The sequence below is a fragment of the Rhopilema esculentum genome, chromosome 2 (assembly GCF_057945365.1).
Source record: "Rhopilema esculentum isolate cy_ngs chromosome 2, ASM5794536v1, whole genome shotgun sequence".
NCBI lineage: Eukaryota > Metazoa > Cnidaria > Scyphozoa > Rhizostomeae > Rhizostomatidae > Rhopilema > Rhopilema esculentum.
Genome location: NC_142816.1, coordinates 320029 through 347846, shown reverse-complemented (window position 1 = coordinate 347846; position 27818 = coordinate 320029). Strand labels below are relative to the sequence as shown.

The 27818-nt window shown below is 35.6% G+C and overlaps 2 protein-coding genes across 4 annotated transcripts; one reads left to right on the top strand and one right to left on the bottom strand.

Moving 5' to 3' along the window:
* Positions 1–198: 198 nt before the first annotated feature.
* On the top strand, positions 199–9023 carry LOC135695557 (uncharacterized). Of its 3 annotated transcripts, none has more exons than XM_065214680.2 (4): positions 199–739; positions 2868–3229; positions 3884–4018; positions 6129–9023. In XM_065214680.2, the coding sequence occupies exons 2-4, from the start codon at positions 2906–2908 to the stop codon at positions 8451–8453; spliced, it is 2784 nt and encodes a 927-aa protein (XP_065070752.2). In that variant the 5' UTR covers positions 199–739; positions 2868–2905; the 3' UTR covers positions 8454–9023. The 3 variants fall into 3 exon arrangements, with proteins under 3 accessions (XP_065070752.2, XP_065070750.2, XP_065070751.2); XM_065214678.2 differs by having other exon boundaries at positions 200–739; positions 2863–3229; XM_065214679.2 differs by having other exon boundaries at positions 625–656; positions 2863–3229.
* Positions 8787–26457, bottom strand: LOC135695558 (DNA repair protein Ku80). The gene is made up of 26 exons (XM_065214681.2): positions 26308–26457; positions 24769–24882; positions 24199–24250; positions 21644–21760; positions 21130–21147; positions 20673–20721; positions 20017–20136; positions 18614–18743; positions 18120–18302; positions 17672–17822; positions 17127–17236; positions 16421–16483; positions 15837–15974; positions 15256–15337; positions 14893–14953; positions 14251–14326; positions 14092–14159; positions 13498–13558; positions 12898–12956; positions 12255–12357; positions 11792–11864; positions 11484–11596; positions 10937–11033; positions 10005–10072; positions 9444–9518; positions 8787–9164 (listed from the first exon to the last, which is right to left on the bottom strand). Exons 1-26 carry the CDS (start codon positions 26434–26436, stop codon positions 9150–9152), a joined length of 2325 nt encoding a protein of 774 aa, XP_065070753.2. The 5' UTR covers positions 26437–26457; the 3' UTR covers positions 8787–9149.
* Positions 26458–27818: the final 1361 nt, after the last annotated feature.

Genomic DNA, 27818 nt, shown 5'->3' with positions numbered 1-27818 from the left:
AAGGTAATTTGCACATCATAGTTGTCCAACATAAAAAGGACCCCTGCTCTAGCAAACGACCTGCTAGAGAAAAACCCCAAGCGAAAAGAAAGACGCACCTACGTATGTGAAATAATCGTGGACTGCGGAGGCGGGGGTGCTACGGGGGCTTTACCTTCCCCCAATAATTTTCAAAATGTACTTAAAGATATTCCAAAAATCGCCCTGCTTTTAATTTTAAAAAGATCCCGACTAGTGTGGACCGAGGGGCGATTCACTCTTGCAAATAGCGTACGAGATTTTGCCTAAAACAAAAGGATTTCTGGGGATTTTCAGATAAAATAATAGGACTTTTACGAAAGGTGTACGAGATTTTCTTAGAGTGATTTGCCCCTCGGTGTGAACTTGAAGGATTCGTCTTTCTGTTGGCCCCATCCTACCAATATATGTATACTGTAAATAAAATTACACACCAAGCTAGCTATTTAGAAAAAAAGGGACCCAGCAAATGAAGAACCTCTTGAAATCGAGTGAAACATAATTAACAAAAATGCAAAGACCAAGCCCAGGTTCTTCAGCGACCAGGTAGTAGCCCCTGCTGGCAGCATACTTTTCTGTGAAACCTCGTATTCGACAAAAGAAGCCAACGGATAGTGAGGACCAGTGAATGGGACTGGGTAAGTGGAACAGGACTGTTTGATAGTGGGACTGTACTGTATTGTCACCGTTAATGTCCTTCCTTCGTTTTGGCGAATACACGGTAAGCTAAATTCAACTTGTAGGTTCTCATATAAGTAATATTTGAAAGGTGCTATGGTGCTCGCCGTTTTAGGCCGATCATGCAGGGTCAAGGGTGATTTAGATGGTGTGATGGAGTACAAATAACATCGTGTGGAAGGGGCGAAACATCAACACAGTCTCGCAATGTTTGTGAATGATTGAGGGTGCCCAGTGTAGTGATGGGTTTAAGGGGGGCAGCTAGGGGCACTTGCTCCTCCATGCCGAGTTAAAGCAAGTCTGGCACCCATAAAAAATGATAATCTTGTGAAAAAGTTTCTGAGACCTACAGGTTAATTTACATCAAGGATTACCCCAAAGTTAACTTTTTATTTTGAAAAATGGATCATGTTCTGCTAGAAAAGTAACCCTTTTGAAGACAACAAGGATATCCATAAAGTTGTGTTCTTTAACTCTTGCCTTCATTCAAACAGTGTTAAATTTTTTGCTTTTAAAATTTGTCCAATCTTCATGCCATCGTGGCACTGATTGGTCAACTATACCGGTCTTGTGCTTGCGTTTTTCTGAATGGCCTTTTTCGATCCACAACTGGGTATGTATTTTTGATCGTGTTCTTTCGGACTCTTATTCAGACATTTTATGCTCTTAGAAGTGTCAGACAAAAAAGCTTTTATTATGTTGTAAAAGGTTTGCTTTTTTCAAAGCCATTTTCAAATCTGTACTGCAAAAAAATTGTTCTTCATGCCATAATAAAACCAAATAGAACTATAGAACATAATAGTGATAGAATATTTGTCTGTTGTGCCTATGATCCTTGGTTTTCAGTCAATGTTGTAATTATCTCAGACCCATTTTCTGGCTAATTCTAGACTGTCATAGTTGCAAAAATTTTTCTGCTGCTAGCCATTGTGGCCGCCGCCTTCATAAAGCCCTGGACAATCAACCTTGCCTTTTGCAGTAATGACATACTATTGAATGTTAGGAGTTCATTAAAGTACTGGCTAACTGTAGAGCCATACTCCAAAATTAAACCAAAAGCTGCAAATTTTCACTTTGGCAGAGCAGTGAATGTTCAGCCGGAAAATTTATCTAAATAAAAGAGAAATTTTAATGAGACCTTCAGTTGTGCTCAAACTATATATCATTGTCTTGTTGCAATTATTGTGAAAATTTCCTTAGATAGTGAATAGAGAGCCTTCTGTCAGTAGTTAGGGTATGAAATTCTTGTATACAGCTATCCTGTGTTCACAGACCTACCAAGTCACACGCATTTTGCGTGAGACACACGCATTTCAGTCCTTTCTCACACTCACATGCATCCAAACAGAATTCTCACGCAGTAAAAGAAAAGTTTTTCACTTCTAGTTGTGTGGCAGACAGGATTCGTTCTAGACCAAACATTTTCCCTTCCTTATAAAAAATTGCACTCATTTTCAAAACTGAAACTTGACAGGTCTGTGTTCAATATCATAAAAAATACATTTTAAACATAAACAAAACAGAATTAATTTCCAATACTTTAATGCTTGGTTTTTGGCCTTTCAAGGCCCTTACGGGAGAAATCCTTACCTGGAATAATGCATTATGGTTAAAAAAGAACCTTAACTTTGAGCCTTGGCACTGCCTCATCTGGACCCCCTATCAGCGCTAGTGGGTCATATTAACAAAGTTGTCTGTAAGGCAGGTTTTATTGCATTTCAATTTATTTTGAGGCATTGTTTGTGCAAAATCATATACATTTAGTCCCTTTAAAGCTTTAGACTGCTGCTTTGGGCTTAATGTTTATGTTAGCATATTACGTTCTTGCTTGTTTTTGTAATTGTTTTTGTGAATTTTATAAAGTTTAGAATATTCTTTGATATTTTATGGTATTGATCAATTCCACAAAAACCACAGCCAGCCTCCAGCATATTTTTTAACATACCAAGATACTCACTAACATGAAAATAATAAGAACAACCTTGTAATTTTCATTGTGAATTCTCTCCATTTTTTTTAATATGCATTGATATTTTATATGTTGTGATACATCTTTATCTTTGTCTTTGGCCCCACCACCCCTTTGATATTGTATTAATATGTAATTAAGTTGATATTATATTGTAATATGTAACTTGTTTCTGATGTTTGTCTTTTCTCCTCAAGGAAAGATTGCAGAGCAAAGCAGTGGGCATTTCAAATATAAAGGATGGTTTTGACTGTAAGCAGCAAGGTGGAAATACCACTTGTCATTGTAAAAAGCTCAGTTGAATCTCGTGAGCGCAAATACAAATGCACTGTCTGTGAAGAAGTGATTGACAGATTATTCATGTATGAAGACCACTGGCTACATCATTTAATTGATGGTTTTAAGCCAAACGCAACACCAAGTTTTCAGAGGGTTAGCTCTGTTCAAAGCTTTCAAAGGGAACCTGGAGCACAGATAAAATGTAAAAATTTAAATAAAGCTAGTGATTACAACATCAATAAAGGAAATATTTGTGCACTTAAAGCTCAAGTTTTGAATGAACAGGTAAGTATATATAATGTTTCATCTTTTTTATAATGGGGGCTCTTTTTTGTCTCCAAACAGCAATTTTTTAATTTAGGTACTTCACATATGCACAATTAACTAGACAGACTGTTAAACAAGAAATATTATGCTGGTAGGTAGCATTTCAACAGGTAGCTTAGTTAATTTTATCATCACATAGTTTTCATGGCAGCTCCTTAGACCTGCCAATCTTAACCTAGAGAACAGGTTTTCCAAGCAAAGTTTTCTGATAAATTCATGATATTCTTCTCAACATATCCAACCACATCTTCAAGGCCACATTCTTAAATATGTTTTTTTATCACATCTTTATCATTTCTTGATTTATTTTTTCTTTGCCAGCCTGTCCTAGCGTGCTCCATGCCACATAGGCAAAGTTGTATGCAATTATGTTGTATAGAATGGGACAGTTCTAAGTTGCTACTTTGCATTCCAAATTTAATGTGACCCAGGCAACTGAACAGCTCAGAAAAGAAAATCAGAGATCAACACCCTGGATCAAAATTATGCCAAAAAGTGATCAAGAAAATTTTGCTCTGAAAATTATCCATTCTAAAGCTTATACCTTTCACCCCTTAGAATATTTGTGTACTCTTTGTTATTGTAAACAAAAATATTTCTTATAAATTGCAGATATCACCATTTGAAAAAGAAGAGACTGTGATAGAAGAAAGTGTTTTAGAAGAAGCTGTTGAACTGACTGAGGATGAAGATGTGACAGTAAGCGAATACATAGAACAAGGAATTGATGAAAGTGACGTTGAGAATGTAAGTTGTTTCTCGATTAGTTTCTTTGGAGAGAATAACCTTGACAAAGCCCCATGTCTGCTCACAAATATCTTCCCAACAAAGTTCTTAAAATTGAGAATGGAGTTATTTAGTTATTTTAGCTAATTTGTAACTGTCTCACAAAGAGAAGACAGAAGAAATGGTCAAAATCAAAGGTTCCTTTAGCATATGGAAAGAAACTGCCTTAGGTGTACCTCAAGACTCATCTTAAGATCTTACTCTTAAAATTTATATCCACTGGCAAAAAGTGATGGTATTGATCAACTTACTTTTTCTCGTTTCAAAAGTTTAGCCTTATGCAACAATACTGCATAAATTGTCAAATCTGGGACAAAATTTTCAAATATGGTAAAGTTTACAACTAATATTGACACATTTCCATTACCAAATTTGGACCTTGAAGATTCAGATTTTGACTGACAAAAACCTGAGCAGTAAATCACTCTATGGTAGAAATCGGTAAATCCTGGAAAATATTTTTTGTGGAAATCTAGTATTTTCCTTTTTACCCACAGTTCAAGCTTGAGAACTTTCCAACATAAAAATGATTTTTCTAAAGATCTGTCAAATTTTGAAAACCTTAGAGCCACAACCCCCTCCCCCTGACCATGATGCTTCTGCTCAAGATGCTAATATATAGGGTATGAAACCTCAAAAGCTTTATGAATTTTCCTATCTACACCACTTGATTGATATTTACCTTGATCGTTGGAAGATCTTCTTTTGCGGGTCTATATGTCCTTTGCCTGCTACATCATTGACAAAAAAGCCCATCTTCCTTTGAGCAATTTTATTGATATTTACCCTGATCATAGCGAAAACGGGAAGGTTAAAATTTTGATCACTGCTTTATGACTGCCATGTTTCCTTTAAACAAAGCAAAGCGATTATCCACAATAAGGAGCAAGATAAGCAATATTCAAAGAGTTTGCAGATGTTGCTAAGCTTATGAAAAACAAAACTTCCAATATTTCGTTGAAGAAAACAATTTTATGAAGGTTAAAAACAACGGTCAAATAAACACCTCATGGGTGCGATCAATCGCTTGCATTATTGGCGCCATGCGTGTGCGATCCCACGCATTAAACAACGAAGTCTGGAGACACTATCACCAGATATTGAAAAATGAGACTCCCTTCAGATATTCAAAATACTTTAATGCTAAGCTTGAAACTGAAGATTATGTAATTTTTTTATCCAAATTAAAGTCTTTTTATTGTACAATCTATTATACTAAATGTACTTTTCTTGTAGTAATTTGTAAGTATTTTTCAATTATAGTTTGCCTTAATCAAAATTTTAGGCTATAATCAAAGAATCAAAGAATCTATATAAAACAATTATTATAATGAGAATAGCAAAGTTTACACATCCTAATCAAACTATGCCTCAAAGCTTTCTCACGCTATAATCAAGTTTATGATTTTCTGCTCTACACTTGATCTTCCTGACCAGGGTTGGTGTATGAAAATTAAAATACAAACAAAGACAAAATTTTAGATAAAGTGGTCCATGTTCACCAATCAAAAATAAAATCTTTGTGAGATCAGCCACAGTTTCTTTTTTGTTGAAACAAAAGAAAAGTCATGTTTTTGGTCACTGGTATTTTATGCCAATGATTTTATGAGATCCTGTGTGCTATACGACAAGTTATATTTAGGTGACTTGGTACCTTTATTGAGTTTAAAAACCATAATTAAAAACACACACAATCATAATTAGAAAAAAAATAATTTCAAATTATTATCCTGTTTGTGTGTTCTTAATTATGATTTTTAAATTCAATAAAGGTACCAAGTTACCCAAATATAAAGACAAGTAATAGTTAATCTATTATTTACTTACAGCTAGATTCATTTGCTGATTTCTCTGTACTGCTTAGGCTCAATGATTTTCCTTTTCTGTTTCAGAAGTGACTTTTTGAAACTACACTTCACTGTACTCTTCCTTGATCGTCACTGTTTGTCTTAGCAATAGGTTTTAAACCGAAATGTCATACAAAATTCAATGGACCAACTGATTAACAAATTATCCATCCAGTATTTGTGTTGACTGAAATCAAAATATGCTACTTTGTTTCTTTTTCCAGGAAGATTTTTCATGCAGCATTTGCGGGGAAAATAACCAAGATATATTCTCTTTGAAAAAACACAAGGAAACAGTGCATAACAAGACTTTAATTGGAGAAAAACGTAAAGCTGGTGAAAATGCTTTGGAGCCAAAGCTAGAAGCTAAAAGGGCTCACTCTCAAACAAATTATTCATGCCAATTTTGTCCAGAAGTTTTCATTGGTTTTTCTTTGCTTAAAAAACATATGCGTAACCACCACCCAAAAGAGGAGAAGAATTTTTGTAATATATGTGGAAAGTACTTTAGCTCTCATTTTTCGCTAGTAAAACACTCAGTTGCGCATTTAGCAGCGCAATTAAGAGACGAGGTTTGGGATACAGAAAAAGAGGCACTGACTTGTCCAAGTTGTAGGTCTGAATTTATGACCGGCGAAGAATTACAGGTGCATGACTGCAAAATAAAAAACAATCAATGCCATTTCTGCAGACAAAAGATGTCGAGAGGTGACCATCTTAAGATTCATTTGGTAGATCACGTGAAGGCAAAAACACACTACCAGTGCTCAGTGTGCCAATGGAAAACACACAAAGTCAACGACTACGCCAAACACATGGCTGGGCATTCAACTCATCCGAAGCCATTTGTCTGTGAAGACTGTCAAAAACGTTTCAAGACATTAAGGGAACTTAATAAACATAAGCGTTGCCATGATAAACGATTCGAATATACTTGTCCAGAGTGTGGAGAAGTGATTGCAAATACAGCATTGATAAGAAAGCATATGGCAGCCAAGCATAATATTCGGGATGCTGAAAGGAGGTTCCAATGTGACAAGTGTCCAAGCAAATGCTACACTCGTGGCGCATTAGAGGAGCATCGTAAGGCCCATGGGAACCTGGAAATTGCAGAGTGTAAGTATTGCCCAGAGACGTTCTCAAATCGTCGGCTTGCATTATTGCATCAGCAAGAAGAACACGAGGGCAGGGTATATAGGTGTGAAGAATGCAAAACGAAGTTTACAAACCAAAAACAGTTAGATGATCACATTTCAAAGCATGGAAACATGCATGGATTATATTTATGTGAAATTTGCGAGGAAAGTTGTCCTGCTCAAGCATGGCGTTCACATTTGCGTCAACATGGTAGATTTGTGTCTCAATGCGCAGCATGTAATGTTGCTCTTGACGACACGAAGGTCATGTACCACAAGACAGCACACTTGCAGCTCAGTACGGTTGTAAACAAACAGTGCAGATTATGCGGAGAAGTGCTGGAGACCGTAGAAGAGGTCCATAAGCACTGCTTGGAGCATCATGGTTTAAGTGATTATACTTCTTATGTGCTACCAGAAAATCTCATAAGCGACTCTTATCCTGTTACAATGCAGCCAATTGGTTGGGCTTGCCCCATTTGTGAAGAGGGTTTTAGGGTTGAGCCAGATTGGATAAAACACATCGAGGGACACACATTCAGCGAAACGGAGGCTGTAAAATGCAGCATTTGTAAAGGTCTCTTTTTTGACAAAAAAATCTTTATTAAGCATTTGGCAAACTGCGTGAAAAGGAAGAGACAAGCGAAGAATCCAATTATCGGAAAGGCAGATGACAATGGAATGGATAATGCCACAAGCAGAATGAGCTCCAAGGGAAGAAATACGCCACAAGACGAAAATAATGAGACAAAAGCCTCGTTCGATGGCAGCACTACGGACGTTTGCACTACGGACGTTTGCACTACGGACGTTTGCACTACGGACGTTTGCACCACGGACGGCAGCACCACGGACGGCAACACCACGGACGGCAACACCACGGACGGCAGCACCACGGACGTTTGCACCAAAGAAAAAGCTAACTTTAATCAGCGCCCAGTTATGTGCGTGCTTTGCTTTCATTTCTTTGAAAGTGCAGAAGGCTTGGGATATCATTTGCTTACGTCGTGTGAACAACTGCTAGAAGAAAAATGCTGGAGATGTCACAAGGAATTTCCAAACATTGTTAAGCTCAACAAGCACGTAAAGGAAGTGACGAAACCTTGCTCCATTATGAAGCCTCGTGAACCAAAAATTGGTCGTGATGTATATCCATGCGAGTACTGTCACAAAAAATTCAGCGAAGATTCGTTCTTAAAAATGCACATGCTACAGCATCATGATCCTGGAGAATATAGTTGCTTAAAATGCCTGAAGACGTTTGAATTAAGAGTTCTTTTGGAGAATCATCTTTACGGCCATGCAGAGGAAGACCAAGTGTCAATGTTTTGTGTGGCATGTGGGAAATTGTTCAATCGAATGTTTGATTTACAAGAACATGTAAGGGTTCATAAAATTCAGGCAAAACAATAAATGAACTTTAGGCATGGATTCAATGATTTACTTTCATATTTGTTAAGGACTGATCATCTCTATTTCTAATGAAAAGAGGATTATTGTGTTTAGTTGAGGAAAATCGATTGGGCAATAGACAAAGAACCAACTGCAGGTTCTCACTGATTTTGAGAGGCAATGAACCCCCGCGTCATAAATTTTTACAACATATTTTATTCTCCTATAAACCAACCCTGCTTGGAGCTTTGTAAAGAGTATGTATAGATTTTAATGCAAGCACGTCACGGCCTAAAAACGTATGATCGCTTTTATTTTAATTACCTAGAGTTATGTAAACGCAGAAAGTCAAACTATTTTTATCTAGCTTCTATAAGAATTTTAAGTACATTGCCAGATTTTGTACAAAATTTAATATATAAAAATTCATCAGTTGATCGTACATAGCTGTGCAAAAATAAGAATGTTGTTGTTCGCTGCTTCTGTTTCAACTTCTCTGTAAAATGTTCAGCAACCTCTGTCCAATGCAGCATAACCGAACAGAATGCAGTTAATTGAAACACCAGTCCAGTTTCGAAAGGGTCTAAAAATTCTGCAGTAGCAAAAACAAAGTATCGTTACTTTGCGATAGCAAGTGCCTATTTCCATGTGCGAGATGTAACAGTATCTCCTCCGGTGAGAAACGAAGTGCCATTTGATACGGATCCAAAGTGGAGCTTACATCATATCCAGCTGTCAAGGAAAACGGAAGCTGTGAAATTATTTGTGCCTAGAAGTATTTGTAAACATTTCATATAGGATGGAGGACCATCGATTTTGTAAATGCAATATACAAAATCACAGTATTTATTTTTACGACGTGATTCAGGTGACATCCTGAGTACGAGCCACTGGTCCTCTGTTCAGGTACTTGGGTTGGCCCGATCAGTTGTACCCTGATTGGGCCAACCCTAGATTTTGACTTTAAAAGGTTGCATAAATCGTGAACGGGCATGTTCGTATATTTCTTACCAGGTCATCGACATCTTTCACATCTTCTTGAACAGCAGCAGTCTTTTCGGTATTGTTCTGTTGTGATCCAAAAAACTGAAAGGATACAGTGAAGGAAGTTATTTGCAATCATCATTCAGTAGCAATGTGTGGGCCAGGTCATTAAAAAAATTATAACGGTGCTCAACTCGGAAACAGCAGCGAATAAAATTGAGATTAAAAAATTATACATTGGTTATTTCAAGATACATCGGACCTTGATCCTGGTTATCTTTGAAAAAGATCAAATCATATTTAATTTATACAGGAACTGATCTTAAATCACGGAAAAGTGTCTAGCAACAAAATAGGTTTCTTCTTCCTGTTAATAGATAATTTATAAGCACTGTTTTACTTTAAATTTTTTCATCAGCTGCTGAGATCTTTGCACGGCAGCAAAACAAAAAGTATTTCAAGAACTCTCGATCGCTTGCACTTTGCCCGACTGAGCAACACGGCTGCTTATTTACATTATATTCGCTAGAAACTAAAAGCCGTAGAAAGAAAAAATGTTCTTGGGATTAAAGTTGTTATGTAACTTACTTGTGCCGCTTCCTTTTCTATCACGTGGCTTTTCGAACATTCCTCCTGCGTTATTAGCCCGATTCTCTCTAAAAGTATAAATCTCAAATAAAAATTCAGACTGCTTTCTTTAGAATGTAAATAGAAACAATGATTAATTCGAATTCAGAAGTTTTCAGTCGAAGCACAAATTACCTACATAAGACAATTTTCATAAAAACTAACTGTTAGAATTACTAGGGATGAGTACAATGAGATATGAGAAAACAATTCGAAAACTAGCAATAAAGCATTTTTAGATAAAAGTTGGCTGTGGGGCATACGGAAGAACTCGTAAGAGCTATCTTATTGTAGGCCTCGTATGATTGTTGCTTTGCTATGACAACAATCTTCATATCATTACGGCAGAAATCAAAACTAAACTGTGAACAAACCCAAAAGTGATTACATTTTAAAAGCACATTAACAAAATTTATTCATATCAATCCTGTTCATTCTGAACCTGGGGTAGAAGGACAATGAAGAAAGCAGGGGTACCATAACAAGCGGGGATTGAGAAATCTTGTCACCCTTACATTTTGAACAGCTGTCTTAGAAAATCGAAAGGGAGGGATGGAATAGTTCTGTACACTTTCGTGTGAGGTGCCGCCGAAAAAGAGGCTATTACCGTATTTGATATAAATTAAGTTCAAGAGATCTTGGGCATTAAGTCTTAAGCTAAGATCTCGGACATAAACGTTTTAAATCAAGATGCTGTCAAACTTGAAGAAAGTGGCAAAAACAGCACGATCAATTAGCAAAGTTAAACATAATTCGATGACGTTTGAGAAGAGGGAATCTCAATTGACTAACACCAGGATTATTGTAGGGGTAAGGTTGCGTATGCAAAAAATCAGCCCGTAATTCTCGTATTTGACTTATTCCAATCACAAAGCTTGATTTTTCAAACTAACCCGTAATGATAAGTTCCCAGAAGTCATTTCTCCGCTTTCCTTTCATTGATTCTTTTATCTTCTGTAAAAGCTCGTTGAAAATGTCAATTTCTCCTCCCTCAAAAAAGAAAGAGATACTCTTACTTTAAAGTTTGTCGAAATTATATCCGTTGAAATACACGATACATATAAGAAAAAATCCATCAAAATTGGCTAAGATTTCTGTAATGCAACTTAAAAAGTATCTTCATTATATTTTTGACATTGAAACGTAAAAGAAAAAAATACATTTATAAACAGAGGTTTGAAGGCCTTGAAAACTAAGGGAAATACATTGTAAATAATCAGCTTCTGTCACGTTGTTTCACCCACGTGTGCACGTTCTGGTGCATGTAAACCCTGATGATCGCATTAATCTCAGAGCAATAATTAAGCAACCTTGTAAGTCCCTTTACACACATGAGAAAGTGAGTACACCTCGATAGATCATTCAGAAACAGATGAGCGACATGTAATCTTCATAGAGAAATAATACTGTGATTTTGATAGCATAACCAGCAACACTTACCTGTAAAGACTCTTGGCGCAACGCCTTAAGGCAATCAAGCGCTTTCTGATAATACTGATCGAGGAACGAATCGTTGACTAGCTGCAGGATTCGTTTGGCAAGTTGCTGGCTCACTGAAAAACAAACAGTATCATCGACTAGCTTCATGACGTAGCAAGGTTCGTCGAACTAAAGCCGTCTAAAAATTGACCCACTCATTAAGCCAGCTAATAGGAACATCGCTCAAAATTCACAAAGAATAAAAAGGACATGATAGCTATAAGTAAAGGAACAAAGACTTAAACAAAAGTGAGGGTTAATCAACCTACCTTCTCGAAAAGTCGAAGAATTAGAATTATGAAGAAGAAGTTGATAATCTTTAACTGGATCAGCTGTTCCAACCTGGTATAGAAAAAAAAGCTTCAGAATTACTAGTCGCAGTTTCACCAATGTAGAAACAAAAAAGGTCCAGTACTTCGGATGCAGTTTTAGTTATATCAAAACAAACAAGATCTAGTATTACAGGGTGCAGTTTTAATGATATTAAAACAAATAAGATCCAGTATATCTGAGAGCAGTGATATGGAAAAAAACCAGATCTAGTTTTTACTAGGAGCAGTTCTACTAATTTTGCATGAAACACGATCCAGCTCTAATAAAAAAGAAAGCAAAACCTGCGCCGCAATTAAAACGTACATTAGCCAGCACTTTGAAAATATGATTTTCGAATTGACATAGTAACGAAAAAAAATTTATTTGCAAATCGATGAAAGCAGCAATATTTGTGCATACCTCGGTGATACAGGATGAAGCCAGTCGCGCAAAACTTGGTTCCCCATTTTCGTTTTCATTCGCTATTTTCATTATTTTTAGCTTTGGTTCTGTGCTTTCCTCACTGTCAAAGCCAAGAATAACACTCAAAGGAACATTTCAATTAGCACTGAGAGACATATAGCGCAAATGAAGAATCATCAAAGAATTCAATTGTGATTGAATCAGATTGTGCAAAACTCTATAATGACGACATGTTTCGGATAATTTGCAGAGCCCGGTCGTCCTTCCATCTAGCAGTTTTGGAGTCGATCTACATACAGACAAAAAAGCCGCCATTGTGTAGACAGAAGGAGTTCGTTTTCTCTCCTGGACTCCAGTGGTAATTTTTTAGGCTCGCGGCACTGATTGGTCAACTATACCGGTCTTGTGCTTGCGTTTTTCTGATTGGCCTATTTCGATCCACAACTGGGTATATATTTTCCATCGTGCTCTTTCGGAACCTTACTCTGACGTTTCACGCTTTGAGGAGTGTCAGACGAAAAAGCTTTTAGTATGTTGTAAAATGTTTGCTTTTTTCAAAGCCATTTTCAGGGCTTTGATTTCAATTTGAGCTAAGCGTGAAAACACGGCATCATATCGAGAGGTAAAGATATAATTGTACCTTATCTGAAAAACATTCTTATTCTTCTTCTTGCTGATTTCTGCCAGTGGAAAAAGTTCCTAGGTAGGTGAAGAGAATACTTCGGCACTAAGAACTTAAATAACAACGTAGCAATGATTTCATTTTAAACTAAGATAACGAATTAGCAATGAAATTATATTGAACAAAAAATCAAAGAATAATAGAGCAAAAATGGAAACAAGAAATTGATTTTAGCATTAAATTGAAAAACGTAAACTTACAAATAATTAATAGTCAAACATCGTTCATAAATTTAAAAGGTTTTGTTAAGATTAGCAGCATTGTTAAGATTAAATGTTTTCAGCTATTCATTATGAAACTAAAGCATACAAACAGTTGATTCAATTATGATTTATGCTTCATCTTTAAATTATATTTTTTGCTTTATCTAAAATTCAATCATGATTTCATTACAAGCTCAAATATTGGTTATTTGACTATTTCAGAATAACAAGAGTATCTTAATAATAAAAAGAAATTTTGGAAAACACATTTGCCGATTTTACGCAAAATGGCGATTTTTAAAATACCGAGACGTGAGTCCCACAAGGTGGAGCATTCAAAATAAAAAACCTTCACCTTGATTTTGTCTATCGTCGGTCTACAACTGGCTCCCTGTCGCGGCAAGGGCTCAATTGACCTGTAAGCAGAGTAAGAATTTATCAATACACACTAATTTTTGTATAAACTAAGAAGTAAATCACAAACTAAGAAGTAAATCACAATATGTTTGTACTGTGTAAGAACAAATTGCAGGAAAATCGCTCCATGCTATTTCCACAATAGGTAATTATAACTGTTTCCAGAGACCATGGTTACAGCCAAATACTGACTGACTTATACTGACTTAGGTCGCATTTAATTGGCTACTTGTCCTGAATAATTTAGGGAAGTCCTGTCTACTGTTACAAACTGACTGATATACAAGCCAAAGCGTGTAAAACACTGATGATGGCATAAGGATGAACTGGGAGTAGCAACTTTTAACCATGCACGCGTAGAAACTTTTAACCATGCACGCGTAGACAACAAAGTGCATAGCGCGACTATGGAACAGATCCGTTTTCAGTTACCTTATGTTTTGAACAATCATAACATAGAGCCAAAACACGTACAATCATTTTATCAAAGATTCCTTTTACTGACAATTTCACTATTAAATGACTGACTTACTTTTTGATAGGTTCTGCGAGTGGAGGAAGTGTTTCGTCCGTGGGATTTAATGCTCTTTTTTGCACGCACTGTAAACGAGGAAACAGATTCATACACCTGCGTTCTAGTGAATATTACGAATAAAAAAAGCGAATTCGTGCTTGCACGTAAACAACATACATCGCAAAGCCTTTGTATGAAGGGATTCAACGTATTCTTGGGTTTGAATGCTTCTTCTTTTTCACCACTTGCGGTCCTAAAATGTGAATAAGGGATTATTAATATTATGTATGACTCTTCCAGTTATAATCGGCATTATCATAATAGCTTTATCTCACTTGCCCAGGCGAGGGACTCGCGTAGAAGGTATAAAAGAGGCTAACTGCCGGATGGAGATACCACTTCAGTCAAAAAGGCAGAATATACTCCCTATAAACCACGAAAGGGTCCTATCCTTTCCCTCTCATCTTTCTACGTCCAACTTTTTGCCTTAATCCTAACCTTCCCACTCTTCGCCTTAAATGCAAGCTTGCGGCAAAGTAAAGCCAGAAAGGAAACAAATTCTGCTGCTATGAAACCTTCCAACACAAGCTGTCAGGGTACGATATCTATTGAAACCCAATCAACAAATAGCGAAAAAACGCTGTATGAAATACAACGTCAAATGGATCCAGAGTATGGAATGGATGATTTGCATTCAAGAAAGAAGGTATTTCTAATTACTGATTCTGGGTGAATTCTTAAGCTTTAAGGGAAGCTGCAACTTTGAATGTCAACAAATGCATCTCATTTTGATATAATTCAAGAACTCGGTACACATACACATAAGCATTTGAAACATCCATTCCATCTATTAGGGCGTCTATGGCTTGCGATTGCTCATCTACAAGTTGATAAGACTGAATTACACTTCTATTTTCCAAACACAAAATAGCAAGATGAATAAAATCTAAGCAACAAGACAAAAGGCAGCAAAAAGGAGGAAATACTCCAGGGTGTACAGTATAAAAATTAAGTGGAAATTTTTTGTAAACATGAAAGAGGTTATCCAAGTGCAATACTATTATGAAAAATTTCTGACAAACGTAGAGTCCAACTCCTATTTATGTGGGGCACACCCCATTACTGCCGGTCTGACGAAACACTGAGACATAGAGTTGTTGATTATCTAGAATAAAAACTTACCCGAAATCTTAACAGTATCAAGTGGCAAAAAACCGTATCTGCGCAGATCTTCTACAAATGGAAGGAAGATCATGTAGAGGCCCTAAGGAGATAGACGATGGGTGATTTAGTTGATGTATTATAAGGATAAACACAAACGCAAAATAAAGAGCTTTCTGATGGAGATGCAACTGGCACTGAAGGACTCCGCAATGCTATATGGCAATGTTTCTCAATGTCAAAAACATGTTAGCAACAGCAAAAAACAGACCAGTGACAACTAGAAGAGGCTGCCAATGAGAAGAGAAGAGTCCACCGGATTCTGTGAATCTTGCAATGATTGATAATATTAAAAGTAATCAGGACAAAGCAACATGACGACGAGAATCCAATATAGTGAAATATAACTTAAATAACTTAGATTTAACAAATACTAATATTTCGCCCCAGCAAACCGAGCTTCACTCTGAAGGATTCTTGTCGTCGTGTTTCTTTGTTCCTGACGAATTTTCGTTACCAAACAGGAATCTGCAAATGGGTAGACGAAGTAACAATAAAGAGGATAAAGTCGTGTTGCACTAAAAGAAAACAGACAGACTCGCCTCGTAATGGACTTTGATGAGAGGGGCAAGGAAAGCAAGACTTGGTACTGCGTTTTTGCATCTACAATAACGAACCAATGCCACTGTGTTTGTTTCTTCTAATGCGTGTACCAATGCTGATAATGCGATAGCGGCATCCTAGAATGAACACAAAATAGATGAGGCACTGGCACTGATGAACACAATACACAGTTAGGTATGAATAGTCAGCTTTAAGCGCTTGAAGAGGATGTGGAAAACCTGGCAAATGTCAATGGGCTGAAATGTCTAAAAGCAGCAACAGATGGCATATTAAGATTTAAACTGTTAGTAACAAATGTTATACCTAACATTTCTAATGGTATACCTAAGAGGAGGGAGAAAATGAATGTCATTGGACAAAACACTTTTTTAGGTTACCCACAAAGACACCTTTCACAGTAATTGGACGAGGTAATCATAGCAACCTGAAAAGACTTGAAGAAAAGTCACCTGCTTGAAAGACCGCGGAAGTGCTAAGCAGACAATGAAACATCTGAGAATCAAAACAATGCACACAAGAAACGAAAAAACAGAGAAGAAGAAGTTGACTATTAGGAACTTACCTTATCACCTGGCTGCGGGACAAAAAGATAGACAGCCTCCCCTTGATGATCATACTCATTAATCTGCAGATAAAAGCCTCGGTTACATGCACGTAATGGAAATAACATCGAAAAGCTTGAAAAAAATTCTTAAAATTGATGAATAGAGCAAAAAACATGTCAGTTAGTTATTTCAACAAACTTTTCAGTGAAATTGTCTCTAATTAGTTCATAATCACACAAAATTAATATGATAGAGGATCTTTTAACGATTCAATTTTGCATAAAATATCAATGTAGACGAATGTTTTATATCAAAGTTTGATTGACCAAAACGTCTGCCACAACGAATCAACAATTACAAATGAAGGCTCAAAGACTGGACTAGATTGGATAGGGTTAGATTGGAATGGATCGCATCGGATTGGATTGGGTTGGATCAGGCTTGATTGAATCGGGTGAGATTGGATCCAGTTGGATTGGGCTGAGGAAGACCTCTTGGTCTAAGAATGAACGTAAAGAACCAAAACTTCATTATCAATACAAAAAAAGCCCGTAAATGCCCCCTAATCCCTCGACCCGCAATATTGATCGATAACAGGCAGAACTACTAATCTTGTGGTGAATCTGTCGAAACTTCAGCCAAAAAGCTAGAGCTACAGATAGAGAATGGAGACCATCTTAATAGCAGCATATGAACTTAGGATACAAATTACACCTAACTTACATTCGATCGATCAGTGAATCCTAACAGTTTTAAGCATCTCTCTGTTTGAAGTTTTGCAAGTTTTTGATCTACTTTACCAAAAGGAACAAGGGACTTTCCATACTTATACGCTAAAAAAACAAAGTAACATCACTTTAAGTAAAATGTATTTAATAAAGAAGAATTCATTAATGTATTTAAAAACTGACAAATCCCTCGATAAACAGTCAAAGTGAAGGCAAAAACTGACGTCTGTTTCTTGCCTAGAGGGATGGAAGATGCTAACTCTAGCAGTTGTTCCTATGTTACAGGAAATGTGTAATTTTTATAAACACAAACAATTAAGAATTTTGTTCAATATATAAAAAACGTTGGCAGTAAGGATGATTTTAAGCTTTTCAGTGTAATTTCATTAAAGTAAATATTTCTTGGCACAGAATTAGGCGTCATATCAAATTATGTTATCTAAGAACATTAATGTAAATATGAAAAGGTCACACCAATTTACTGATAGCAGAGAATCAGGTTCTTAATTTTGCAACATGGCAAACTACTGGCAGACAAACCATTTGCTGTGAACTTTTTGTCAACTTCAGTAAGGTCCTCGTCTGGAAGATGGTATGATCTCTCGACACATATGCTCATGTTTCCTGGGTTCTTAGAAGCCTCTGATATTGCAGATATTGGTTCAAAAGAGCTGACTCTTGTTTCTTTCACCTGTGTTCCAACATATTGTGATGTTAGTCTTCAGCTAAATTACGCCACAGTTGAGAAAGAGCGATATTTTAGACATAAAGTTACAGAAAGTGTCTAAATAAGTTAAAAATGCATATTGCTTAACATAAATAAATTATACTAGCTTTAGAAAACTTTTTTTGGACTATCTTTTTATATGTTTGATGCACATTCATCAAAATATTCATTTTTCGTCTTTTAGAGCACATCAGAAATTAGAATTACAAACACATCGGCCTGTACACCAGTAAATAACGCCAATATGTGAACTATAGATACCTTTATAAAACCAAAAAGGTTTATTTTCACCCAGTCTCCAATTTCAAGAGGTCCTCTGAACGATGTCGTCTGCTTGACCTCCCTTGTCTGAAAGAAACTTAGCATAGGCAATACTTCAGTAAAAGATAAGCCCTCGCCATCAACCTGCTCTAGCATTCCACTGACACATTTGACACCTTTCATCTGGAAAAGGACAGAAAGAAAATCAGCTACAATCTTACAAAGGCTGGCTACACGGTCAAGAGGGAAACGGATGGTATAGCCTTGAGGTACAATGAAGTTTAATTGAATGAAATATAGATATTTATGTTTATTTACGCTATTTGGTGTATAGAACTGGACGGTTCGAGATTTTTCTCCCAGTTTCACGCTTAAGGCTATCACGAGACGACTGTCCATCGACTATGCAATCATAAATTAGATCATACATGCGATCATATATGCGACCATATATGTATATTTATATATCATATGACTTTGCATTAAACTAATACCTGCTGATATGACAAGGGCTTTGGCATGTCACTGTTACTTTCTGGGGCACTTGTTTTTCCGTCCTTTTTAGATTTCCGCCTGTTCTGTTCAAGGTCAATTTCATTTATATCTTCAGGAATATCAGGACCACTATGATAAAGGAACACAAAATGTAACACTATAGAAAAACACACATGATATCAAAACAAGCAAATTTTTCAATAAGCAAATCTCTTTGTCTTTCTTGAAGATAAACCGGCAAAAACGTTGTAAAAAGTTCGTATAAAAGCAACCTTTAATATTTTGTTAAACGCAAATATACTGAATGACTTTCATTTGTTTTGTTTATCTATCTATCATCTTAAGAAAGATTGGCATTTGTATATCAGCATTGACGATGACGTAAGGAAGAAGTGCCAGCGATGAGAGTTATGAGTGCTTTTGTAGAAGTACTTTTGTTACGTTGAGTTAAACATACAGTTCTTAACCATGATCAATTTTGACATGATAATAATCAACTTAATAATCAATGTCATCAGCAGGGCCGCTGTCGTTATCACTGTTCTCCCAGGCACACACTACCTGGAGCTCAAACCAACATCACCCGTTTACTAAGTTAAAAGGAGATCAAAACGACAAAATGGAGAACCTCAGAACGATTTTAGTGTTGGCGCCCGTATCCAATTTCCGTAAGGAGCTATCGCAACTATTGGACAGAAATAAATGCTATGTTAATTCACTTTGATTAGGTAAAATATGTCGCTAATTTTATTGGATTGTGTTTATGGACCAAGCGCCATTTCCGTTATATCACCATCTACCCTTATACCCTTATCAGCCATTTTACTAGCCCATCAATCTAACAGTAAGGTATAGAGCGTCAACTATTACATACATCTAGCTTTTAGCAGATCCGAAATAGCTTTGTGTTAGCATACATATACTCTCGAGTCCAGAATAGACGACTCTTCTCGCTTATTGACACCCATGACATCCATTTCCAGACTTCCCTAACCAGTTTTTATTTGTTAGCCCCGTGTATTTAGAAAGTGCATGGTTTACACAACTAAGCTCATCTTAGCTTAAGGAGGGCATTGAAAATAAAAGGATAAATTGAAAAGACCATTAAGCACTGAATAATGTTATGTTATGTTATGAATTCATTTTTTTCTATTTTAAAAAGCCAGTGTCAGTTTTTGAATTCCTTCTGTTTCCAATTCAAAGGAACTGATCTCGAGTCACCCTGTTCTTCTATTATTTAGGGAACTTTGTATTCTAGTCCCATGTATTTTAGCCCCCCCCCCCTTGTTTAGTCCAAATGCTATATTAATTTACCATTTATATCGCAGTGTTCCTTCTTTATTCCCATCAAAGAAAATATTCATTGTTTAAACCACTTTATATGGATTCCATATCTACTCACATGAAGGTTAGCTGCACTTTCAAGTCCTTCATGCTTTTAACAACACTTTCTAGTTGGTCTGTTCCAAATGCAGAAGCAAGGTTTGAGAAAAGTACAATTCTTGGCTCGGTTTTCCTACCACTAGAATAAATAATAACATAAAAACTTTTAGCATGGTAAATGTGGAAGGTTTAATAAATGAAATGAAGCAAATTAAATGGAATAAAGAAGCTGCACAGCTTCACCCAAGGTTTGTACTGAATAATCTAACTGAAAATTCCCTGAAACTTCTTTGATTCAAGACGAAAATTATAGGATTTTCCCTGACCAATTGAACAATTTAGCAACCAAGTCTACATATTCAACTTCAGACAAAAGCTATTTCCATGATTTAAAACTGTGTTATTGAATACCATGCAATTATGATTGTCTCATGAGCCTCAAATCCAACTGAAAAGTTCAAAAATTGGATTACCAAACAACATACTGAAAAGACTCAGCCTTGCCTACAGACAAATTCAACACAAAACTTATTCAGGTTTACCAGACTCTGCAGAAGCTATGTTATTGAAAGCACCTCAAATCAGAATCAATCTGTAGTCTCTGGTCATCTTGAAGGCTGATATCAATCAAATAAAGTACAATAATGACCAAAATAAAAAAACATAAATAATTGCCTGATTTTGGTTAGTAGATGATCCATAGCCACAACAATAGCATCAATAACTGAATTTAGTCAAAGAGACCAAGCAAAATGACAACTTGAATTTATCTTAATATTCTAGATAAAGCAAAGTTATAAAGGTTAAAACCTAAAACAATTCAAAATGACCATGTAAGATTATAAAGAGTTATGCAATTTATGTCCAATTTCCAATACATTAAGCAGTTTCATTGCTATGTCATCCTTACAATGCTATTAGCATAAAGAATTGATCTAAATATTAGTGCTTTCGGGTTGAAAATCAAGATTATTCTAATGTAGAGAAAGTTGCATTCTTGGTCGAATTAATTTTATTTTTTTTTGAAAAATCTGCTCCAAAATTATTAAACACCATCATTTAATATAGGATAAATTGAATCAAGCAAGGAAACTATTTTAAATGGAGAAATAAGGCCAAAATGCAAGGATACAGTCTCCAGATGCAGTTCCTAGAAAATTTAAACCACATTATGATGAAAAGCGCAAACCAATGTGAGATCTTTATGATAATTGAAAATGGACAAACTTGAATGTTCAAATGAACCAAAATTGTTATATGTTGCCAAAGGCAGTAGGAGTAACTTCCACAATACTGAATAGCTGAAGTTATCAAAAAAGGCCATTGCCATGAAAACATGACTGATGTTTCCATTACCTCGAATTTCTTGAAGCACCTTTGTGCAGCTTATATATTGATATATAATTTTAGGTATTTCCTTAATTAATTTTGCATTTCCAGGCCAATAAAACATGGCCTAGATATTTATCTATCAAGTCTAGAAGCAGAAAACCTAACTAATGATACAGAAATAGTAAAAGAACTATCAAACATACACACAAAGAAACTCTCACTACAAAAATTTAGTTGGAATCTAATGCGAGAAAATTTTTTTTAAAAAGGTTTGTGGCAAAATTTTAAAAAATTAACAAATTTCTTAAACAGACCTAAATTGACATCCTCATTGAGCATTCGCAGTAGTTCAAAATTTGGCAAACCCAATTCTTGTAGAATTGTTATGTTTCTGTATCCTGGTAAAGTTTCTGCAAGTGGGTTCTTTGTATCTGCATGGAAAATATCCAGTGAAAGAAATGATGAAAGCATTAGATAAAATCAATTTTTAGTCTTTGAAAACTATCGGATATCGCTATTGAACAGCAGACCTTCTGTTGTATTTCTATCTGTAAAAAGGGGCTTAGAAATAGAGCTCCTGCTAAACTTGTGTTTCAATTTAACTCTACAAACATGTCTGCATGCAGAGATATTCCAACCATTAAATTCTTTTTAGAGTTGCGAGTAAATCCATTGGCTGAGTTAGCTAAAATAGGCTTGGTGTGAAATCTATGCAAACCACACATTGATAATATAATTTCCAAGTTATATTTCCATATTTCTATCATATTTTGAAAGACAAATAGGATACTTTATGAAGAGCTTAAACAAAAATTTATTTATGCAAACAATTGCTTAAACAGCAATATTATTTTTCAAACACAAGAAAAGTTACTGGTGAAACTACACTTGAAGTACAAGCTAGATGGTTTGGAAACATTGCGAGGTAATGATAAAAAAGCAAGTCTCTGAAATGAGACACAATTTACATGGATGTGTTTAATATTAGAGCAAAAAATGAATCTTTATGCATCATTCTAAAATGTGGTTTTCAGACAGGTTTAAATGTTTATCTTTCCCTGGTATCATTACTTCATGTCACTTTAAAAAGGTGTAACAACTTTCAGGATAGCAGATTAACTATAAAATTTGGATATAATCATGAAGATAAGACTAATCTACAGTGGAATCCCGACATTATGAAACCTGGTTATAACTAATTTTCTGGTATAACAAAAAATATCTGGCTACTTGGATTCTGCCAAACCCCATACAAATTTCTTTGGTATAACAAATCCTGTATATATCAAACTCTTGTTATTGCGAGCCTAATTGCAGGTCCCTTCATCATAATTTTATCGATATGAAAAACTTTTCTATAAATTTTTACCGTTATTTTGGTCTACTTATTCCTGGTATATATTTATCACTATTTTTTCAGGGAAATCATTATTTTCATTGGTAAAACATACATTGGCAACATGCACTTTTTAAGATGCTGAAAATGAAGAAGAGATTGTGCAAAAGTTTACACCTTTTCAAGGCTTTATGCCATTTCAGTGAACAAAGCCAATAAAAGAAGACTATAACAGACATTTTTATATCTGCATTTTAAGAGGAACATCAAGTGTTGCGAGCAAGATTTTCATTTTCGTTTGCTAATTTAAAGAAAGTAGCGGATTTACCAATTATGCGATAAAAGACGCAGACTTGCGGATTTCACTATCCCCCTACAGTCTCCTTATACTTTGCAATAATTTTAATCTAGATTTTGGCAATATTTAATTTAATGAAAAATGGCCTACCAGTGAGGTACATAAAATAGCTGTCATGCTTGATAACTGAGGGCCCTTACGATACAGATTTACATGCAAAAATGGTTATTTCAACCAGATGAATGCCAAGCCCTTAATTATTCTTAATTATTCTACAGTTATTCTCAAGGATTCAATATTGAAGCTGATGAAAACTTTTGCTGATATATGTATTAAATAAGTTCATTAAGTGGCTTTGAAAAAATCAAACATTTCATAACATATTAGCCTGCATCCTAGTCCACAAATTCTGCCACATTTATGGACTGTGCAATATTGATAAATATTCTGTCCAGACAGAGAGCTAGGTCTAGCTTATCAAATAATTTATGCAATGAAACTATTGAAATATTTCATGATAAATCTTTGAAGAAATTTTCACTGAAACCAAACAGGATGTAGACATGATGGTGCATGAAGAGTTTTGCAAGGTTGGAGCCATTGACAGTTTCAGCTAATTGCACAATTTTATAGGGTTGCATAAATTACCACCAGATGCTGGTGGAAACTGTGGACAGAATGTTTATCAAAATCGTTCAGTCCATAAATGTGGCAGCATTTGTGGACTGAGGCACAGGCTAAAAGCACATTGGCTAAAAGCTTTTTCGTCTGACACTCATCATATCATAAAATGTCAGAATAAAGGTTTGAAAGAATACAGTGAAAAATATATACCCAGTTTATACTTATGTAGAAACTTACTCAAGTTTTTAGAAAAAACGCACTTTTTGTTCAAAATTTAAGATTTTTAATCAAAATTATTTATTTATCAAATTTTTATGATCAAAATTTTCATCAAATTCATAGCTGTCATCATTGTCATCTTTGCAATTTCTGCATAGACATATTAAGATGACAATAAATTTTTGCGAAAAAAATGTCTCATGTCAACACACGCCTGGACCTTTTTAGGTGTGCGGTGCTTAGCACTAAAGCCTGGTGCAAAAGTCACAACAAGAAAATTAAAAATACTCAGAAAGGTTAGTTGAATATTGGCAGTAAGAATGTATCTTGTTAAGCCTTTGAACAAAATATTAAAGTTGACCTGCATTTCAAGTGAAAATTCACCCACTTACCATCTGTCCCAAAGAGAATGACTGCCACTTCATCTTTTGATTCTGAGAAAATCTAAAAGATCAAGCAAAATTGCTAATTGACAATGCTGATAAAAAAGAACAAGCAAGCAAGGCAAACAATAGGTAAGCAGTCACTAAATTTATTTATGCCATGGCAGTTCAACTTGAAAAGGACCAACTTTGTAGCTTTATAGATAAATATTATGGCAAGAAAACAAATTTTATTGTTCATATTTCACGCATATTTCAAAAAAACATGCATATTTCAAGTCCACAAAAATCAACTCAACTCTCTGGCTGGCTAGGCAGAATAATTAACTGAACAAATGTTATTACTTTCATAAATTCACATTATTAGCTTTTGGTCAAAAGATATCTTCTTGATAAATGTTTTGATATTATTGTTTTCATCAAGTGTTTAAATTCTGTTGCCCACTCAACTGACAGGATTCATGAAATTCTAAATGTTTAAGGCCTCACATTAGGTGTTTGGTTAAACCTTGAGAGCCTCCCCTTGCAAGGCCTGTATTCCATAACATATGCGAATAAAACTAAGAAACATTAATCCACCTTTCGTTTTAGTATCATCATTGCTATGTCCAAACATCTTTTGAAAGATGATGAATCATTGTCGGCTGCATCACTCATGGATGGACTGACATCCAAAATGAGTGCTATTGCTTCCTGTAAAAGAAAAATAAATTTGTTTTTTAAGGCAAGAAGTTTCTATCAAATGGAGGCTGCAAGCTGAAGGAATATATATCCTGCAAAAAGTCCATTGGCAAGAATGGTATGTTGGTAAAGCAAAAGTCATGGATCAAGTTTCATAGCAAATCTAAGGAACAGGAAAATTGTGGTACAGACTATTTCAAAATGAAGGTTTCAATTTTATGCTCCATTTCTGCAGATATGAAGATAAAAAATCTATAACATTAGATGGGGAACATGACAGGCAGCACACCTTCCAGAGTGCAAAGTATATATTGTGCACAGAGAGTTATTTTCTGATGCTTATGGTTGCATGTAAAGAAATCATGTGGCATTTGACCAAATCACGAATATGTTCCCCATGCATGCCCAAACTTTGCAGTCTGGCACACCTTGTGTACAGAATTTTGCAATTGAGATACTGGTGATTAACAGGCCTCTCCAGGAATAAATACAAAGTGGGCTATATAAAGCCCTTGCCAGTTTGGCTTTTGGCTTAATTCTGGGCATCAGTGGATTTAGGGCAAGCATAGGTCATTTCAAAAAATCAAATTGAAAATTTTCCTGGGGAATACCCCAGACCCCCTTTATCCAACTTGAAACCCTGGAGGCAACCCAGAAAAAGCTGTGCCTCATATTTCATTCAATGTATTTGCATGCCAGACCTTTTCAAATTAGGAGAGTATTATCTAGGGAAACTCAATCTGCTCACAATATGCACAAAGCAAAAGTAGTATATGTTCTCTTATTTAGGTATAGACAGCAACTTTTTCAACTTGTGACAATCAGGTGGTTCTGATGCTGACCAACACAAGTTAAAGTTGTTTTATGAATACTGAAGTCCCAATTCATCAGCATTTCAAAATTTTAAAGAAAATGTTGTATAGACCAAGATAGGAAAGCAACGTTTCAAAAAGGGTGGTCTCTAAAATTTTCCCAGTACCCAAAAAAATGTGTGCCCAGCCTTATGTTTTTGCGTGCATTGGACAAGCCTCTGAAAGAATCTTGTGTGTGCACATGCCACATTCTGCAGACAGGACCCTGGCCTAAAAGCCACTGCTCACTGTTCAAACACTGTTTAAACGGTAATAACGCAACAGAGAAAACAAAAAATTGGTCTTTGATGAGCAAAAAACATGAACCAAAAAACGCTGCCATTTGTAAATAGCTTTATTAGCTGTATCAATTTTATGTGATGTTTCAACATCGTTCGTTTGCATGCAGTTCAACGTTAAAGTTAATCATTTCTACTTCAATTCAGTGCGACTTTGTGTTTTCCTCTAGCAGATACTCCGTAGCGAAGTGAAAAAAATATTTAAAATAAAACCAAATGTGGGGTAAAACAAATACAGAACAAGCTTTGTGCTCTTAAAGTCAGCCAATCTAGAGAAAAACATTTACCTTTCCTCGCGCCATTGCTGTTCCGTTCCAAACAGACTTCTTTTGAAAGAGCCTCGTTTCTATAGGATGCCAAGAATTGCCGGGAAAACCCCGACTAGCATACCAATCTTGATCTCCCACCAAAGTCATTTATTTCTTCCCTCTTCAAGTCCTTCGTGTGCATTTTCGCGTAATTAGTTATTAATATGTAGGTTCTTTGTTTTTGGTTGTTTAATATTAGAATGTTTTGGGAGAATCCATATAAATCATCAACTTCGGCCAGAAAATGAGAAACAAAATATTTTTTGCAAATATCGAAGTTGCCTAAGATACTGATGTTCCCTTACCCGTTTTAAAAAAATGTGAATACCAAAATTTCCAAAGCAGCAACCAGAAAAAAGCAATTTACAATAATTACTATTATTTTGGCTTTTAAAAAGATCATAATAAGAAGTAAGATTCTAGTTCCCTAAAGTGGGGAGCAGTTGAGGTATTCTTTGATTTGATATATAGTCACCTCTCAAACTCAAAACATTTTTTTCAGCAAATCAATTAATTACACGTTACGTCATTAAGGTAAGTTGTTTAAAATTCAATTATTAAATCCAAAATTACAATAAAAACATTAAAGAAAGAGAAAACAACCCTATATAAGAATAAATCAGCTGACGGACACATGAATAAACTCAAGATAGAGCAATCAAAGCCATGTGCCCGGTTGACGTGATTTGACGACAAGTTTACAATTCATTTTGGTTTGCATAACAGTAAGAATGAGATAATAGAAATGTAAATGACACTAGAAAAAAAGCAAGGGAAATGAATAAAGAAAAAGGAAAAAAACTATAACTTAAGCCGGGGATTGAACAGACTTTGTCATTTTTCATTGCAAGCAAAATGACTTAAATTATAGGGTGAAAAACTGGTAGTCAGTATTCAAAACAGAAGCTTTATTAGACGGAAATCTAAGCCGGACGAAAACATTCAAGAACTTGTGGCATGTTCTTCAAAGTAAGGCATCTTTTACTAACTAGTTTTCAACCTTCCTCATTCTTCTCTTAACTTTCATAATTTCTTCTGTATCGACCCATTGTCTGAGATGCTATCTATGACACTCATATTAAACCGATACATCCCTTTAATAAACAGGGTCCCCGCCACCGGGGGGGGGAGGGGCGGGGTGGCCATGGCCCCCCACTTATTTTGCGAAGCAAGTAGTTTTAAAGGTGCAGTAAAAGGGGAAAGAAGCCTTGGCTTCCTACTTCTGCTAGTCTTGCCCCCCTCTCACTTTCAAATTCTTGACGCGAGCCCTGATAAAAACGCTGACATAAATATTGATTTTTATAGCCTAATATCTCTATCTATAAAAATGTTTTTTGACTTAAAATCTCAAGTTATATGGTCTATTTACTTTAAAATAGCTGTTTATCATTGTGACCAAGGCAGACTTAAAAAGTGATATTTTCTACTCGTTAAAAACCAATCTGGTAATAGTTAAAGATCTGATAGCTATGCGTGCACGAAATCCTTGA